The sequence below is a fragment of the Odocoileus virginianus genome, chromosome 7, assembly GCF_023699985.2.
Source record: "Odocoileus virginianus isolate 20LAN1187 ecotype Illinois chromosome 7, Ovbor_1.2, whole genome shotgun sequence".
In the NCBI taxonomy this organism is placed as follows: domain Eukaryota; kingdom Metazoa; phylum Chordata; class Mammalia; order Artiodactyla; family Cervidae; genus Odocoileus; species Odocoileus virginianus.
In genome coordinates this window covers 874,648-895,160 of record NC_069680.1, presented here as the reverse complement: position 1 = coordinate 895,160, position 20,513 = coordinate 874,648, and the positions used below count along the sequence as shown (strand labels likewise).

Sequence of the window (20,513 nt, the reverse complement as noted above, 5' to 3'; positions counted from 1 at the left end):
CTACCCCCTGCACTGGAAGGCGAAGTCTTAACCACTGGACAGCCAGGGACTCTCTCTGTGGCTTTTTTTTTACCAGCATAGTTAAATTGTAATACGTACTACCCTTCTCAGACAAAATTTCACCTATAACTTTGGGGGAGGGGGGAATCCCACATTTTATTTTGCATTCACTAACACTGAAAAAAAAAAGTTTGAAAACTAAATATTTCCCACTAGAATAAAATTCCCATTTGAATTCAGCACAGTAAAAGAAAAATATGTAAACACAAACTCAAGATAAATTTAATGGAAGAAAACGTTACAGAAATTAACAATGTTTACCAGTCTTTAAACACCATACACATTATTAATATATATTGTATATTTCCAATCAACTCCATTCTTAGGCTCAATTTAAGAAACACAATTGTAACAGGTTTTATACAAAAAATACTTCACTTCTAAGAAAGTAGACAAACTGCACAAAAACAGTACATGTATAATGTGCATAGCAAGATAGCTTGAAGCATCTATGTATGGCTTTCTTTAAAATAAAACTATTGGGGGAAAAGGTCCATTTGGGACCTAATTTTACAGTTGACGTATGTAAACTGTTTCACATCTTTTAGGCACTTGCTAACGATAGTGTTCAATCCCTGAAAACTGAATTTATATAAAAAAAAATTATACATCTGAAATAAAACCCCCCAAAATAACATGGGTAAAGTCTTATATACTCCTTTTAAATTAAACAATGAGTTTTATTAGTGCATGCACAGAAATAAATTGAAAGAAAATAAACTTTTTATCTCAAAAACTTTCTGTGCAAAATTTACATAACTGAAAGGTACAAAAATATGTACAGGTTTAAATTCTCTGTTATATACAGAAGAGAAGCCCTGAAGTTTTCATTCAGTCAATGAAAAACATCATAACACTTGTAGTAACAATGTAACAAAAATTATATAATTTTTTAATACAAGAACCCCATTATCCAATGATCCAACAAAAATTGACCCCAACTTACAAAGTGAGAAGTTTAAATCAATGATTCTGTTGTCATGAAAACATTCCTTTTTAAAATTCTACCTGTTGGGCATGTCCCTTCAGTATCTGTCCTGAAGTTTTATGCATTGTCACTGAGTCCACTATTAATGCTTCTTCATTTCCAACTGCAAACAACCAGAACATACTCTGCTTTGGGTTGTGAGTCATACTGAAACGCTGCTAACAAAAAATGGTTTGTCCCAATGTGGACATATTCAGACACTAATAATAAACACAAAAGTATGATTTACTTTGTTAATCTTGCTTCAGAATATTGTTTCTGAGGAGTAATTTTTAATTTTTGAGAAAAGGCATTCCCTTGGAAGTGCTTCTACATTTCACTCTTTTTAAAGGGACGGCAACCAAGAAAAAAATTGGCCACTCGGTTTATGATGGGACAAACAACTTAAATCAAAGGAATGCAAGGGTGAGTACAATCAAATTCACAAAAATATTCAAGTTCTTTAAATGAACTTCAAACCAGATGAAGAGAGGTTAATTCTTCTCTCAAGACTGCCCATCTACTGCAACACGAGAGCCATTTAGGAAAAGAAAATCTCCTTGGAAAGGTGTTCCACTCAATGACGTGCAAGACAGCTACAAGGAAAAAAGACCTACTCATCAAAAACTTTTACCAAGCATCATATGAGGTGTAACTGTAGTGAGTTAAACGTACTCTCAACGGAGCCTAGTTACCTTCAAAAGAACTACATCTTGCAGATGGAGAGTAAGTTCTTTACCTAAGCTCTCTTCATGAGTATCTTCATGAATGACGAGAAACTCCTTCAGTTGCATAGTGAAAGAGCTCTCAGCCTTTTCAGAGGAGCTATAGTGATCAAGATTCATAAGGCTAGTGGAAGAAGGGAATGGGGCTGTCAGCTGCTACTCTCTTGACTAAGAGTCACTAAACTGGGAAAACTGTTTCATCCAAGTTTCCTTTAGCCCTAAATTCCCAAAAACACATATTTTAAAAAATTAAATCAAGGTAAATCTGTGATTAGTTTCTTTCAAAACTAATGTGCACTGATGCAACTAATGTGCATTTTCAAATGCAACACTGAAACTTGCTCATCCATAAAATACAGCTAACTTTTAAATGTTTAATTTTGGTGCTGTGTTGAAGTAAACAATGTCTGCATGGAGTAACCCAACTCACTGTTTTCTTCTAAGGTAATTTTACTTTTCCTTGGTAATTATTCTAACATGTTCCAATCACGAGTAGCTTCCATTAAATGCCTCTGTCCATGACCAGCCCAAGCATCCTGATTGTCAAATACTCTACCACAAAACCAACAGTTAAATTTAGCCTTCAGAATATTTTCAGAGGTAGTTTTCACAATCTGATAATTGTTTTTGCTTGTCTTTTTGAGAGTTAACTTTAGCACAAATCTTTCCTTCACAGAACTAACAGATTTAAATGTTTTGTGCCTCTTAGGAAAATCGTTGTAAGTTGTTTCAGAAGGGTTACAACAAACTGGTTTCAGTAAAGCATCGATAGTTCTTTTCGACAATGAAACCTTAAGAACACGTCCATTAAATTTAGCAATAGTTTTCATTACATTTACTACTTCTGGGGAATCTGCATCAGGATGATTCAAAACTACAACTGGTTGGTTTCTCCTAGGACATTTCACAAGCTGTTTGGAACTAAAGGGGAAAAGCCGCAGAGTTCTGACTGTATCTTTTGAAAGCCTAGGTCGGTTGAATTCAAGTGATTCAGGGATACTTTCAGCCTTCGCCTTTTCTTTACACTTTCTGTGTAATGCTTTTTTTCTTGGAGGTTCTTGGTAACTATCTCTACACTTGCGTTTACAGTTTCTGTTTCTAGATACAAAAGCAGTTTCAGAATCTTGACTTCTTATTCTTGAAATTTTTCTTTTCGAAGTCTTTTTCTTATTGAAGTTTCTCTCAATTGTACAATTTGTTTTACACCTTAATACCCTGGCCTCTGAATGGTCGGTGATACATTTTGGCTCCTCAGAAGATTCTGGGCATGTTGCAGTAGAAGTTATCACAATTTCATTTGCTGGCATCATATCATCTATTAAGAAGGGTAAGGCATCTCTAGAAGATTCTGGCTCTTTCTGCTGTCCTGTAGTCTGGTTAGATGGTACACTGTCTTTCTGCAGTGAGGATCCAGTGTTGCTTACTGACAGATTACTAGCAGCAGTCACATTTAAAACAGGGTTAAAAATTTTCAGCAATATTTTTTGTGGTGTTCCTTCAGGTTTCTTTGGCTGTATATTTTTATAGCAAGTACTATTTTGGACTAATTTAGGTTTAAGCAGCTCAGTCTTATTTGGCATCACACACTTTAAAAAAACAGCTTGTTTGCCATCAGGTAAAAAGGTATAAAGAGGTGGTTTTGGAAAAATCTTGTTCTGTGGTTTTACTGAATCAGAGATATTCAACTTGGTGCCCTGATGCTCAGGTATTATATTATGAGTAGGAATAGCTTTCACTGAAGAATTTGCTGGCGTTTTAATAATGCAAGGGCCTTTTAATGACAAAGTATTTTCTGGGCTACTTTTCATGCTCAAACAGCTGCCAATGCTGGAACAAAGTGCAGGGGTCAGACAATTACTGTTTTGTTCTACTTTTAAAAAAGGTGCTCTGCAAGGTGCCTTAGTTGTAGTTCCACAAGCTTGAGCACTCTCAGTTTTGACAGCAGAAACACCTTCAAGTTTCCCATTATTAAATGTTAAAATCATCCCCGGTTTCTTGTTTAAAAGGAGAGGGGCAGGGATACTTTGTGTATTAACCAATGGAAGCGGTCTTCTTGAAACATGTAATCCAGGCTTGTTAGTGAAGTGCAAGGGTACAAAAAAGCCTTTTGGAGTCTGAACAACTATAGCCGTTTTTGGTTCTGAATTCAGTGGATTCTGCACATATAAAGAATGTGTTGTGGCTCGTAGTTTGTCTTTTACGAGCTGCTGTGTAATTATTGCATCTGACTGAGTCTTAGGCAATGTGCCAAAACCAGAACTTCTAGGGGTCTTCTCTGAATCTCTCACATCCTGTGACAGCATTTGCTTTTCTTTTCCGCTACAGTTTAAATTCAGATCATTAGTAGGCATATTAGTCCCCATACTACCAGACGGAATCGGAAAAAGGCCCTGTGCTTTCAAGTCTTTTGAAGATTCAACTATTTTGTTTTCTCCCCCATGTTCCTGAAAAGACTGGGCACATTGAAGTGGAACATCTTTATCTGGACTGTTACCAGAGTCTTGTTTTACATCAGGTTTTGCTTTTAATACATCTAGAAGTAACTGGTTTAGTTCAGGTGGCAAAAGTTCTGATGCCTGCTGGCTCTGGAGTGAGAAGACAGATGTGATCCTAGGCATCATAGGTGACTCAACATTAGAAATGCCATCCCATTTAGGCTTTTCAGTCATGCTCTCTAAACTTTGATTTTCATTAGTGTATAGGTTTTGTCCATCAATGTTCTGTCCTTTTTCTAAAACACACTGTTCTTCGATTTCAGCTTGTGTTTTTAAAGTTCCATCTTTACTATTTAAAAGACTAACAGATGCTAACAGGCTATCTGGGTTTGAGCTCTCCTTCCTCACTAGTGATAAGACTGAGTCACTTAAAACTGTCTTGCTGGATGAAGATTCTCTTTGAGGGTTTTCACACATTGTTGTTCCTGAAAACCTACGACGTTTATTAGAATTATTCACTTTTGAGTAATTATGAAAAGGTAATGATCCTTGATTGGAAGGTTCAATAGGTAACTCAGAGTTCACATAATTAATGCAATAATTATGCATATCTCCACTGTTGTATGAATTTGGTTTGGCAGTACAGCTGACTTTATCTGGACTTTTAACTCTAGTACCTAACACCTCAGGGTGACACTGAGTAATATGACTGCCCCATAAGTCAACATTATCTCTTGTTTCTACTTTTGTGGTCAAATTCACTGATGCTGTAATCAAGTCTGACTCTACTGGCGAAGGAGATACACCTTTTTCATCATCCACTGCGGGAATAACATTACTTGTCTGAGATAGCAAAGCCGTTTCTTTTTCTGAAATTACTTTCCCTGAAAGTACAGGCGATGAAGATGAAAATGGAGGAGCTGCTTTCATGTAAACTGTGTCATTTAACTCAGCTGGCACTCCTGTTAAAAATGCAGTGGTGTCCAAAGTCTGGGGCTGCAAAACTGCAGTACTGTCCCTTGCAGCACCTGACTGTGAGCCTGGTAAATATAAATTCTGTTTATTGGTAGGCAACAGTTTTATTACAATATGCTGTTTTCCATCCACCATCTTGAAGCCCATAAACTTAGCACTGTAGTTAGCAGGAATTGTTATTCTGTTGTTTTTTACCATTAACACTGTAGGTCCTTGTACAGCAGTGTTTAAGAAACCTGAAGTAGAATTCGATCCCTCTTGAGCTCCGTTACATTGTCCAGTAGACAGAAGAGTTGGTTTTTCCGACTCTGACTCAGCAGGTTTATCATTATTCTCACAGTATAGTCTTTCACGCTTTTCTTCATTTAAATGTTCCTGAACAAGATGGCTTGGGTCTTCAGATGTAGCCTGTGTTCTGTTCACTTTTTTAAGCACTTGAGTATTTTTTTCTATACTTTTGTCACTTGCATTGTTGATTTTCTTACGTTTCCAGAATGTCTTCCTTGATGCACCTATTTTGTATCTTTTCAGTATTAGTTTAAGTCCTGCCGAAGACTTCGCCATTCTTTTTTCATATTTGTCCTTTTCCAGTTTTTCTTTCGCATATAAATGTTCTTTGTGCAAAGTTATAACATGTCTTACAAGGTGCTCTCTCCTGGTAGCACCATAGCTACAATATTGACAAGTGAAGGGAAATGTACCAGAATGAATATAAAGGTGCTTCTGAAGCTCTCCTTTGGTTAAACATATGTAATGGCATTTACCACATTTATAAAGGATTTCGTTGTGTCTATGGATATGCTGAACAAATGTGCCAACATCCTGGGTGGAGAATTCACACTTTTCACACTGAAAAGTACCATTTACACAATGTGTGGATGAAAAATGCTTTGTTAAGTCTAATAAAGTATACAAATTCTCATTGTTACAAATGTCACATTTTACTAAAGTGATTCTATGAGTTCGTCTGTGTTGTTTAAATACCTGGAAGTCATTTGCTGAAAAACTGCACATCTCACAAGGATAGGAAGGTAATTCACCATGGTGCCACATTTGAAAGTGTTTCTGCAAATCATTTGGGCTATACCGAGTGCTATCTCGGCACTTTAAACAATTGAAATTGAGTATTTTTGCAGACATTTTTATACCTTCGTCAACTCTCTCAGACTGATTAAGCAACATACACTCTTCTATGGAGCTTACAGTCTTTACATTGATAGATTTTCTTGCAGTCTGTGGCTTATGCTGAAATAATTTTCTGTATCTGTCAACTTCATGTTTCAATAGGACTTCATTTGGAATATTTATCTTCGGCAAAACAATTTTCACATTTTTTAGTCCATAATGAAAACTACTTTCTGAAATGTCTGGTTTAAGTTGGTTCTGAAATTTTGGTTCTGAAATTTTTGATCTGAGAGTATCAACTACCTCATTTTTCACATCATAATCTTTTTTTAAAGTATTTTGTTTTTCATCAAAAAATAAATGCTTCTGTTCAGATGGCATGATTTAAAAATAAAACAAAACAATCCCAATTCTTTTTTTCCTGAAAATTCTTGAAGTTACTTGTAATTTGAACAGGAAACAATACTGTGCTGCAACATCTTCAGAATACCAGGATCTTCCCCATATTAACTCACCTAAAATTAAACAAAGAACTGAAATTTTCATCACAGAAGTATCAGTAAAATTCATTTTAAAGTTCATTTTGACACAAAGCAAGAATGCTGATCAAACAAATAAAAGATATAAAAGATCTGTTAAGTAATTTAAGAGTAGCTTACCAAAAAGTAATAGTCTGAAGTAGAAATAACACTAATCTGGACCTCAGGAAATACAAGCCTTACTTTCGGCTCTGCTCTGTGACACTGGGCAAGGTTTGACTTCTCTGCAGCTCAGTTTTCTCATCTAAAGAAAACCACAATTGGATAAACATCTTTAAGTTCTAAGATTTTATATTAACTTGACACTATAGTTTTTAAACAAGATTTTTAAAATCTCAATAAGACAGCCCTATAAGCTTAAATTCGACTTACACACATGTTCCAATTATACACATATACCATTAACTTTCTGTTATTTATAGCTATTACCTATAAATATTACCTTGTGAAAATTTCAACAGACTTCTCTGTAGATTTTCTACTTCCCTAGTGCCCCAGGGATAATTTATGTTTAAAATAAAAGTTTCATTCATCTAACAACAATAATAACAAAAAGACATTATCTACTCTCTCAAGTTATCATGACTAACTGGTCAAAAAAAGAAGAAATTAAAAGGAGAAGCACATTTCCCTGGGGTACTCCTAAATCCACTACTACTTTTCTGGTTCCCTACCATTTTGGCTTTTTCTTTTTTCATCCCTACAACGAAGGCAGATGGCAGCAAGGAAAGTCCTTGGCATTTTAGAATGTACTCATTACCATCTGCCTCCATTCATTTAAAAAATTACTGGTTTGCGTTACTCTAAGCAAATCTCAATCTCTGTGTTTTAGTTTCTTCATCAATAAAATGAAAAAAGAAGAAGAAAGAAAATTACCCCTAACTATGTAACAGCATCCTGTAAGGTACAACATAAACTGCAGCTACCACCATTACTGCATGTACTTACAATGTATAAGACATTATGACAAGGTGCAGAGGCCAAAAACTGCAAAATTAAAAGACGTGACAGGCACTTCCCTGGCAGTTCAGTGGTTAAAACTCCAAGCTTCTGATGTAGAGGGTGTGGGTTCAATCCCTTGTCAGGGAACTAGGATCCCATATGTTGCATGGTGAAGTCAAACAATAAACAAATAGATACAACAATATATTGCTGAGAATGGAATCTGAGCACCAAAGGTTCAGTAGCAAAAATATCAAATGGTGTATTACAAGAATTATATTTTCTTACTTTCATGTTCTTAAATATATATATGACTAACAATTAGATAAGCCAAAAAAATAAAGTATAAATCACAGTAAACTTCATCCATAATGTCTATCCAAAGGTCTCACCTCTAAATTCCAATTAATCTGAGTAACTAGGAACTTCACTGTTTTAAAAATTGTTCACTGAGGGAATGTAATTAAAAGTTACATTACATTACTATTAAGAAGCCCTTTGAATATTTCTCAAACTTAAAAATTTGGTTGTGTCTAAAAAAACACCTTCAGTATTTTTCAAATATATATATACAAATATATATGTGTGTGTGTGTGTGTGTGTGTGTGTGTGTGTGTGTGCGCGCTAACCTGAAAATGAATTCATTAGAAGCGTTTGAGTTTACTGGAATTTTTTTTTTTACATACTATTCCTAACACAGTAAAAAATGTGAAACTTTTTACTGTATTATTTAAAACTAAACGTAAAACTTTTTCTTCAAAAGTGAGAAAAATAATAAAGGATTAGAAAAAAGTTCAGTGATAACCTGGGGGATACTTCACAACAACTAACAAAATTCTCTACAGAGTGCCACATTCTCAAAGTGACAAGCATCATAATCAACTATGGTGTTTTCACTGCACCAGACTCTGAGCATGGGGCTCAAATATGTGAAACTTCTTAAGCACACTGACTAATGATTCTTCCACATTTGCCAGAATATCATATTGTGGTCATTCTGGACTGTCGATACCCAGGCTTTTCTATTTCTATATATAATCAAGAGGAGTCTGTACCACAGGTTTCATTACAAACGGCAAATTGCTTCTTATAGCTTATGTTACATGTCCAAAAATGTATATGTAATGCTAAAAATACATATTTTGATAAAATTTCTAAGTATCATCAACTTCATTTCAAAATATCTATATAATTTAAAATTTTTCTCATGAAAACACATATCCCAAAGGTTGACAAGTATATGATTTAAATAATTCAATCAACTGATACTAAAAAAAAATCTACTATAAATGTGATACATTTTGATGGAGTGCTACTGAGAGATTCCAAAAACACAGTCGCCACCCTTAACTGCAACTTGTAATCTAAAGGAAGAGGTGGAGCATATATTTATGTTAATACTTGGCTTATTCAGAGTTGACCAGCCAGCAATAATATAGAAAAATTTTAAAGCAGAAAATATATAGGATGCATGGCAGCCAAAACAGATGTCACATAGTTCACCCATTAGAGTGCGAGTCCTTTCCTCACAGACAAAATAACACTGAAAAAAGGAACCACCTTATTAAGAAATCCATTTAGCTTTTACTTAAGTCTGATAACTGCTAATAATGTTGAATGTGATTATTTTTTATATTTAATATATGGCATGTATAATATGGCACCAATAGAGATTAGTATTTTATGTATCTTGGGGTTTATTTGCCCTCACATTTTAAGTTTGGAGAATCTCTTTTGTCTTCAACTGTGTTCAACCTGTTTTATGTGAAAGCAATCAAACACGACACCTGGTACCAAATTTTATGAGGATTGCCACCTATGGGGAAAAAATGTGTTCCATTTTTAAAAAAAGGAAAGAAATTTTATTATAATTTTAATCTTTCAACCTATTAGCTAATACTCTTTACTAAAGACCACTCTCTATCTCACCAACAAAGATTACTGATTTTAAATCCCTTATTTAAATTACCGCCTTCTATATATGTATTATTATCTCATAAGACTTGACCAACATCTTCTCAAGCCTTAAAATAATACTATTTGTTTAAAGTATGACTGGCCCTTTAAAAAGTAACCCAGAGTATTTGCTGCATCAAGATGGCAACTCAAGCCATTTGATGGTCTTCCTTTCCCAACTGTTCACTGAAATATAAACTAAAAAATATAATTTAAAAAGTTCTATAAAATGTCAAGAATCTAAAATATATTTCATACAGTTGCCACAAGGTGTTTGGAAGGTAAAGGTCCAGCGAGAGAAGAGTGAAAACAAATGCAGACATAGCAACCCTTTTAACGCATCACTTTCAAAGAGGAAGCACACTTCCCTGGTTGAATGAAGGATATTCATTCGACCAATATGCAGTGAGTGTCCATCATGTTCTAAGTAGGGAAGTATTGATTCCAGCCACTCCCTCTCCTATACATACCTTGGGAGAGAAGTGAGGACTTGAGAGGAAGATTGCATGAAGCACTCTGGGGTGACAGAAGGCTCCAGCTCATGTATGGGAAGAGAACAAATCCAGAGCTCTGAGCTGGGTCCACAGACCAGACGGAACTGAGAGTTGCTAGCACCAGCTGTCAGGAGAGATGTAAAGAAGCATCATTTCTGAATAAAAATACATCTTCCTAAACCCATGCCCATCTTGTTCTGTTTAACAGAGCTGCTCTTCCTACATGTAAGTCAGTTAGTATCTCTAAGCTGTTAGAAAAAATTATGTCAACTTTCCCGATTCTGTCTAACCCAAAACACTAAGAAAATCTTGGTTTATTCTCCAACAATACACTTCAGCTCCCAATGCAATCAAAAAAGATAGCCAGCAGAAACATCACTGGATGCAGCAGCTCAAAAAAGGGAAAATGACTGAAACACTCAGAGAAACCTCACCCATTCTCTCATTCAGCATGAGAAACATAATTACTGTTAAAATTACTGCAGGAAAAAGGAGAAAGCTTTACCAAAACAATCAAGTAATGATTGGCAATCTCAGTAAGACCTGAGCTAGGATACTGAGGGGGAAAAAAAAACACAACAACAAAAGTACTGCCAGGAAAAAGAACAAAGTAGATGGGGGAGAAATAATGGTTTTGAAAACAAGAGGAAAAAACTACACTGAGTTATTGCTTTCTTTTTTTTTTAAAAGCCTTGAATTTTCAAAATCAAAGGCTCCCCAAATGACAGGCAAGATTATTAGTGTATAAGAAAATAAAACTCAGTATCTAAACTTATTCTAGTAAAATGTTTCAGTTTAAAAGGTAAAAATGAAATTTTACCAAAAAAAAAAAAAAAGGTGGAAAGGGAGTTATCTAAAAAGATATTCCCAACACCAACTTAAAGCAGACAGCAATATTAATCAGACATTATACTCACAATTCTAAATGCTAGAAGACAATGAAATAACAGTTTTAGAGTTCTAGGGAAAATAATTAACTCAAGAACTAATTCTATACCCAGGAAAACGCTCACATATGGGAGAAAAACACAATTTTAGATATGGGAAGATTCAGAGAATACACTACATATGTACTGTTTCTAGAAAGAAGTTTTAAGTAAATATTAATACTTCAGCAAAAATCAAATTTCAGTTAGAAAAAATAACTATAAAATAATGTGATATAGAAGTACCTGTCAACTGTAACATCTACAAAAGTATAATTTTTTTGTAAATACAGTTAAGAAAAATGACAAATATATAAGAAGCCCTTAAAAAATAACAATGGGAAACAGAAGAAGTGACAATAACAACAAAATTCTAGATACTGGAAAGCAGGTAAGTAGACAGTAAATGACTTTACACAATTAGGCAGACAGAGGGGGAAACTAAGAACCAGCCCATTTTACACTCTGAATCTTCAAAAGACTTAGGAGCTGGCAGCACCAAGTGACACTGAGATGGGAAGAGAAGAGGAAGTGGAGGCTAACACAGAAATGTGGAGAAGCTGCTTGGGTTTTGGCTGGATGCTAAGACTCTCTGCCCCATTCCATCATGCTAGGTTACTGCTCTTCCCCCACCACAGAAGTCACAGGTATTCACTGCGGAAAAGTAAAATAGAATTTCTGATACACAGGATACCAGCACAGCTGAGAAAGTGGGCACCACACCAAAAGCTAGAGGATTAAATGACCATATACTTATGAGACACAAACCCCATCCCATGCCCCAGTTAAAACAGGGCTAAATACTGCTACTAAAATTGTGGTCTGCTGATAATACATGAGCCATTTGTCACCAGTCCATTACAATATTTGTAGAGAAACTGAGTAAGCATTTAGAAACTAAAACAGCAATTTTACAGTGTTAAGTTTGTCTGTTGAATCCAACAATAAAAATTTGAACTTGTTTTTATCCTTTCTTTTTAAAATTTTATTTTCTGGTAAGAGATATACTATGATATACTAATGATAAGAATAATCTGACAGAACTTTCATAAAAACAGTTTGTAAAATATATGTATTTATTATAAACATTATAATTTCATAAAATAAACATATCTACATCTACATATATGCCTGGGGAGAGAGTGCTTTAACTTCTGATTCACCCCTAGAAATCTACCCTAAAAGTAATAATCAGATGTTCATGGGAGCACTGTTTACAAAATCACAACATTAAAAATAATTAAAAGCTTACCAATAAATAAATAATGGTATTTCTATTCAATGGAATATTCTTTAATTTTTAAAACAACACAGTAAACCCACACTTAGTAATAGGGAAGACATATTAAGTGAAAAACAAAAAAATCAAAACAGTGGCCATATCAGGATTTAATTTGTTCAACTGTTAATAGATGGTAGAGAACAGATGAGTAAACAGACACATGGAACACTAAAAACTCTTAGTAGTCAAGAATATATACATAAAAAATGTTTATAGTGATCATTGGTTATCCTTGGGTTAGTGTTTCTTAAAATATCCTTGGATTACTATGGCCTCCATTACTATAGCCTAACATTTGGATGTAACAAGAATGATTCCAAGACCACACTACTATGAAACTTTAAGAAAAAGCAGCATGAATCCATGAAACTTTTGGAATTCTCAAAGTAAGTGAGTTTGAGGTAAACGAACTAAGCTTTTCCTGAACAAACTCAAAATAGTAAACTTGACACCAATAAAAAAAATTGAAGAATGTTGACACTAAAGGTGGACAAGAAGTTAAAACAAAACAGGTATATTCAACATACTCCTCTTATCAACACATAAGTAACCAATCACATCACTTCAGAAAAGACTGTAAACAGTTACAAAGCTAATGGCAAATGTAATACTCAGATAATGAAGAACTATGCTATTAGATGTCACTGTTCTTCATAAATTCATGCTATGAAATTTCTTTTAACAATTAATTTGAGAGCCATAAAGTTATCTAAAAAGTAAGTAAAGGGAGCTGGCACCACAAAAATAGCAGTTATATATGCACTGTTGTTATACAAAATAAGTTTTATGTATTTTATATAGAAAACAAGTGGTATTTAGTTAATAATATGATTCCTGATCGAGGCATACTGTTAAAAGAATAAAAATTATAACATCAATCTAAATTTGGTTTTTTTCTATATACTGCACAAAGAAATAAATAACAAGTATAATGTTGAACTGTTTTTGCATTAGTTAAGTATATTATTCTTAAAGCACTGGTTTTAATCTGACAAAATTTTAGTCCTCTCATTAAGTTTTGACTTGGTATGGAGAATTTGTAAAATCAGTGAAGGTACCTTCCATCATTTCATCTGCTCTGGAATAGTTCACTAAACATGAGACTTGTCCACTCTTTAAAATTACACAGACTGCAAATACACCATATGGGCCTGGGATATCTTTAAATTTTAGACATTACAATCTTTGTAAGTTCTTCTATGGTTTCTGGGATCTTTGAGTTTTCTACTGCTTGAATCACTTTTGGCAGTTTTTGTTTTCCTTGAAAAAAATCAATTTCCTTCACATTTTTAAAATATACTCCCCCAGAAAAGTTACTTTTAACAATCTATCCTACAGAAGTAAAAGCAAAACATGGATATGTATCTTAAATACATATCTTAAGCACTTAAATGTCCATGAATAGGAAAATAATTAAGTAAATTATGGAACATCCACATGAAAACAACATAAAGAATGAGGTGTATGTATTGAATTGACTTGTGAAATTTTTTTAGTTTTCAAAAAAGGAAGTTGCAGATTAAGGCATGTAATATATTTTTAAATTAACAGGAAAGATCCTCATTTTTACATCCAAAGGAAAGATCCTGTGAGTGAGTACATGTTTGTAAACAGACAAGTCTATAGTAAAGATACCCTTTAAGCTAATGATAACAGGTTAAAAAAATTTTTTTAAGGAATGACAGGAGAGCAACGCAAAACAAGATAAAACAAAACAAAAACAAAAAACAAAACATACCAAAACAACAGGAAGGTAATCATCAGATCTCCTAAGAACCTTGACTAAAACCTATGGAGTAATGTCACTACAAGTTTTTACTGAGACCTGCTCATATTCCTGCCCTTGAATTCTAGGAAACTCTGTATCATTAATATTGGGTTGGCCAACAAGTTCATTTGGGTTTTTCTGTAAGATGTTCTGGAAAAACCTGAACAAATATTTTGGCCAACCCCAGTATCATTCCCCCTTTTCAGTTGACGGGCTTCCCTTGTGGCTCAACTGGTGAAAAATCCACCGGCAATGCAGGAGACCTGGGTTCGATCCCTGGGTTGGGAAGATCCCCTGGAGAAGGGAACGGCTACCCACTCTAGTATCCTGGCCTGGAGAATTCCATGGGTCCATGGGGTCGGAAAGAGTTGGACACGACTGAGCGACTTTCACTCTCACTTTTCAGCTGACACTAGTGTAAACTAACTTAAGCTACTAGGTATTACTTGTAACCAAAGGTTCTTAAGACTTTAAGTTAACAGATCAATGCTGACTGTATCTACTTCACAGAAAGGTAGATTTTATGACAATCCTTTATAGAGTAGTGAGGCTTAAACATGTAAGAAAGGAGCAAAGGTCATCAAGCCCAGAAAAACAAAAAAGAAACACTGCAAGAACTGTAAAATCTAGATTGTAGAGAAAATGGGAAGGTTAAGTAAGAGGACCGTAGAGGACAAATCTGAACTTAAACTGAAAGGTAACAAGGAGCCATTCTTGTCAGTTCATGAACAGAGTTACAAAAGCAATATTTTAGAAATAGTATAGAATGCTACTAGAAAACAGAAAGCAAGATATATTCGAGGAAGAGAGTAAAAACAGAAGGGAGAAAACTAAGAGAACTAAGTGACAATCCAAATAAAGAGAGAGGAACCAAAGAACTGGCAGTGTTAGCATACATTAGGAATCACACAGTAGGTACAGAGAAACTTTTAAAAAGATGATTCCCAAAGTAAAATGCCAAGGATAAAGACTTAGAGTGAATCAAAAGAACCATTCCTAGAGAGTTTTATTTTCTTTAACAGATTAAAAAGCAAAGACATTCTACAGTGTTCAGTTTTAGTGTAAACGTATTAAAAAGGAAGAATCTATGTGCTACTTACAACAGTCTAGTTGCTTAAACATTAAACACAGAACTAAAAACCTCCTGAGTTTAACTGAGCCTATTTGTGACTCAGCATCTAGCTCTGAAACTTGTCACATTACACAGTTAGGAAAACTAACTAGTCATTATTTTTTAAAACTATTTTATTTCTTGACTTAATTGAATTTTTGTCTGCAGAGATAACAGAGTGTAGAATGGTCATATAAATATGCAACCAGAGATAGAACCAAGTGCATGAAGCAGGAAGAGCTTACCTAAAAACGTAAAGAACACACAAAAAACTAAAACTCTTATTTTCAAAGCAGTGTTTTAGTGTCTTCAAAATAATAACTATTATCTTTTCATGACTTAGAACATTTTGGGCTTACTCTTTTTGTAGCTGTTTCAAGTTTTTCAAAAGTTTACCCCAGAAGCTAATACCTATCACATTTTAAAGTTAAAGATTAAATTTTGTAGAAATTTATATTGAAGTTGGTTCCCCTCAAATCATTGTGGCCTAATGACCATCTTAAACATAAAAAAAAGAGACAAAAAAAAAAAAGGTTAAGTATGCAAATGTGATCAAGTACAGATACAGAAATACTAAAAATGCTAGTGTACATGTGAGCCACATGCCACTAAGGGAGGCTGGTATACAATTGGTATACAATATTGGTATACAGTGAAGGGGTTTAAAATAAAAATTAAAACACAGAAGCAGTTCCTGGTTCAGATGAGTCTTACTTCTTATTACTCTCAGAAACTACAACTGCTCACTGAATACACACACACACACACACACACACACACACACACACACACACAGAGCCCAATATATACGATGCTTTCTGCTCCCCTACATACCCACTTTTCTTTATGTTCATGCTGTTTCCTTTCACCAGGCTTGTCATCCCCTTCTCTGCCTCTTCACTCAATTCTGGTCAAACTTCTTTTCTAATTCTACTTTCTACATGCACATGAAATCTTCTGCAGCACACACTGATCTGTCCCTTCTCTGAATATCCATTTAAAGGACAGGCACTGTGTATCATTTTACTATAAACTGTTTTATAGTTACATCATTTCCTTTTACAAGTTTTACCTCCCAAGATAACTTATAAGCTTCTTAAAGACAAGTTATATTTCATATTTATCCCTCACAAAACCCAAGAAAGACTGGATACACAGGGACCTAACAAATTCTAATTCGTTTATTATTTTCTTCTCTCCATCCCCACTGGCATCATATTAGCCCACTGTCATCTCTAACTTGGACTGGCATTCATGCTTCCCACCTTGCACATCACCCTTCTCTGAATCCATTCTCCACAATGGAGCAAAAGTGATCTTAATATAAAATAGATCACAGTGTTCTCCACTTAAAATTCCTTAGGGGCTTCCCAAAGCACTTAGCAAGTAAAATACAATCTCTTGGCCAAGGCCTGCGAGCAACAGTGACATACGGTCCTGGACCCTTGTCTTCAACTTCATCTCACACCACTCTCCCCATCTGTAAATATACTCCAGGGCTTCCCTGGTGGCTCAGACGGTAAAGAATCCGCCTGCAATGTGGGAGACCTGGGTTCAATCCCTGGATTGGGAAGATCCCCTGGAGGAGGGAATGACAAGCCATTCCAGTATCCTTGCCTGGAGAATTCTCATGGACAGGAGCCTGGCGGGTTCCAGTCCACAGATTCACAAAGAGTTGGACATGACTGAGCGACTAAGCACACAGCACAAGCTACCATACATAGAGAGTCTTTCAGTTTCTCAAATACTTCTCTCCTATCTTTCTTATCTCATGCCTTTCTCTGCACCTGCTACTCCCTGCTTGAAACAGTCTCTCTTCCATTCCTCAAATGACGAGATTCCTCTTATCTTTGAGGCAGTTCAAATGTCACCATCTCAGAGAGGCTTTCCTCAACCTATAAGCCATTCCTTCCTCAAATAAACAAAAAAACTGTTTTCTATTTTAGCCCCTCATATTTATTTTTCTATAACATTTTCCCCTCTGGAAATATTTTATGTATTTGTCAATTTATTTCCCATCTGTCTCTACCACTGGAATAAGCACTACGTAAGTATATGGACTATACCTACCAGGTTCTTGGCCATATGGCCAGCATCTTGTACAGTGCTGGGCTTGCAGCTAGCACCAAATAAGTGCCAGTCTTTGTTCTAAACACTGGGAATACAGCAGTGAATGAAACAGACAAAACTCCCTCCCCTCATGGAGCTAACACTCTGATTATTTACATAATAAACAAGTAGGTAAATCATATAATACAGTCAAAGGTGACAAGTGCTGTGGAGAAAAATAAAGCAGCAAAGGAGAGGTGGAACCAAAAAATTCCAATTTTAAATACAAAGTCAGGGAGACCTCACTTGAAAAGGTCTTATTTGAGCTAAGATCTTAAGGAGTTGAAGCAGACAGCATTCTAAAGAAGAAAGAGTAAGTGCCAACATCCTGAGTGTGCAGCATGCCTAACACGTTCGGGGAATAGCAAGAAGACAGTCAGTGCGACGGGAACAGAAAGCACCACAGGGAAAGCAACCAGAGGAAGATGAGGTCACAGATACAATGAGGAAAGCTGCTAGAGCATTTTGGGTAGAGAAGTAACATGAGCTGAATTGTTTTTTAAAAAGATCACTCTGGCTGCTATGTTAAGAACATGGTATTTGAGAAGGAGGTTAAAAACAGAAGCTTCTCAGGTAGCTCTACTGGTAAGGAACTTGCCTGCCAAGGCAGACAGACATAAGAGAAGCAGGTTCGATCCCTGGGTCAGGAAGATCCCTTGAGGAGGAAATGGCAACCCACTCCAGAACTTTGGCCTGGAGAATCTCATGGACAGAGGAGCCTGGCAGGCTGCAGTCACATGGAATCACATGTCACATGGAGTCACATGTGACTTGCCACATGGAGTTGGACATGACTGAAGCGATTTTAGCATACACACACAAACAGAAACAAGATCACTTTGGAGATTATTATACTACAACTACCCAGGTAAGAGATGGTAATTTGGTAAAGACAATGATGCAATGGTCAGATTTTGAACATACTTTGAAGATTGAGACTACAGGATTTGCTAACAGACTAAATTTGGTCCACGAGATAAAGAAACACATCAAGGATTAACTCTGAAAGTTCTGACCTCACCAACTGGAAGAAATGAGTTGCTATTTACTAAGGAAAGATGGTGTGAGGGTGGTAGGTTTGGAAAGTATATGAAGAGTTTGGTCTTGGCCATGTAGAATCTGAGATATCTAGTTGACATCCAAGTGGAAACATGGGACGTATAACTGAATACAGAGCTCTAGGTGTAACATAAAATTGGAAGAGTTATTAGTGTGTGTGTATAATAAGCATGTGTGTGTTATTTCTATATGTAGAACTGAATGAAATCACCAAAGGATAAGTAAAAAAAGAGAGAAGTCCAAGGCCTGAGCCTTGAGATATTGTAACATTTAGAGGAAAAAGAGAAGAGCTGGTATGACTGAAAGAAAAGACCAGTGAGAATGAAGGTAAATTAGCAGACTGGGACCCTCAAAGCAAACTGAAGAAAGTGGTTCCAGAATCATAACGATCAACTCTGTCAAATAAGACGAAGACTGAGAACTGACCACTGGACTTTATGTCAAGAGTGCTAGTGACACTGATTAGAATGGTTTCAAGTGGAGTTATAGAGAAAGGTTCACAAGTATTAATTTAAGAGAAAATGGGAATAGAAGCAGAGATGTAGTACAGATAACTCTTTCAAGGAATTTTACTACAAAGGACCAAGAAACAGAGGAGTTGGGAGTTTTTTGTTTGTTTGTTTTTTAAAGGTAAAAGAAATGATAGTATGATTGCATGCTTATAAAAAATGATCCAGTAAAACTGTTAAAATCACTGATGGAAGAGAGAAAGAAAAGAAATGCAGTGGCAATGTCCTTCAAGCTCCAATACTTTGGCCACCTGATGCAAAGAGCTGACTCATTAGAAAAGGCCCTGATGCTGGGAAAGATTGAAGGCAAGAGAAGGGGACAACAGAGGACAAGATAGTTGTATGGCATCACTGACTTGATGGACATGAGTTTGAGCAAACTTTGGGAGATGGTGACGGACAGGGAAGCCTGGCATGCTGCAGTCCATGGGGCAGCAAAGAGTTGGACACAACTGAGCAACTGAACAATGAACAAGAACAAAGTAATGTCCTTCAGTAAGTGAGAAGAAATGTAATCTAGTGAACAAGTGGGAGAGCTGAACTTAAAGAATAAAGATAATTCATCTACAGTTACTGGAGAGAAGGAAAAAGATGTCAGCAGGTGGGTAGATGTTATTGTGAGAGGTTGTGGAATGAAATGTCTCATTAAGTCTACGACAGGGGTTGGCAAACTATAGTCAACAGTCAGCTCTGGCCTGCTGCCTGTTTTTGTAAATTAAGTTTCACTGGAACACAGCCACATTCATTCATTTACATATTGCCTATGGCTGCTTTGGTGTTACACAGCAACTGACAGGTGCAATAGAAACTGTATGGCCCATAAAACTTACAGTATATACCACCTAGTCATTTACAGCCAAAGTCGGCCAACCCTGGTATACTAGAATACAACAGCATTTAATGAGAATGACACATTAACCTATACATCAATCCTAATATCTGGAGTAATCAAACATTACTTTAATTTCACTCCTTATCTCTTTTCAAATGTTTTTATAACTACTGCTACATTAGTTTTGAACTAGCTTTATCTCTAGGGACGGGGTATGTTTCGCCACTGTACTAAGGGATCTTTCAAAAAGGAGGCAGTAAGAAGAAATAAACTAATTGCACATAATGAACAGCACTGCAGGTTCATTACCTTTTTAATTTTCAAGGCAGATGGACGGATTAGCAACAAGATCTTTTCCATGACAAATAAATGCACACCCAGTTGAATAAACTTATTTTATATCTTAGCATCACAAAATAGCATCACACTGAAAGAAATATAAGCATTTTACTCAAAGAAAGCCCCACTTCAGTAAAAAGAAGCAAAATTTCTGCCTGGCTTTCCAAATACTTCATATATAGGTTTACCTAAAACAGCCAGCCTTATTCCCCATTATCTCTCATTTTCCCAAAATATAAATTGTTACTGTCAAACCAATCTCTTACCCATCTCGGATCAGCCCTCAATCATTACATCTGTTCTTCAACTACTCTTTATGTCTATCAAAACCCAATTCATAAGTCAAAATCCATTTGAAAT

The 20,513-nt window shown here is 35.6% G+C and overlaps 1 protein-coding gene across 6 annotated transcripts in view; it reads right to left on the bottom strand.

The window, feature by feature from the left end:
• Window positions 1-248: 248 nt before the first annotated feature.
• Window positions 249-20,513, bottom strand: part of ZNF518A (zinc finger protein 518A) — a 54,357-nt gene continuing 34,092 nt past the window's right edge. For 5 of the 6 annotated variants that reach the window (XM_020883210.2, XM_020883188.2, XM_020883204.2 and 2 more), the window contains 3 exons: window positions 10,195-10,342; window positions 6,947-7,070; window positions 249-6,802 (listed from right to left, as the gene is read on the bottom strand). In XM_020883210.2, coding sequence (XP_020738869.2) covers window positions 2,220-6,668 — 4,449 coding nt within the window. In that variant the 5' untranslated portion in view covers window positions 6,669-6,802; window positions 6,947-7,070; window positions 10,195-10,342 and the 3' untranslated portion in view covers window positions 249-2,219. The other variant, XM_070469950.1, reaches the window with a different exon arrangement.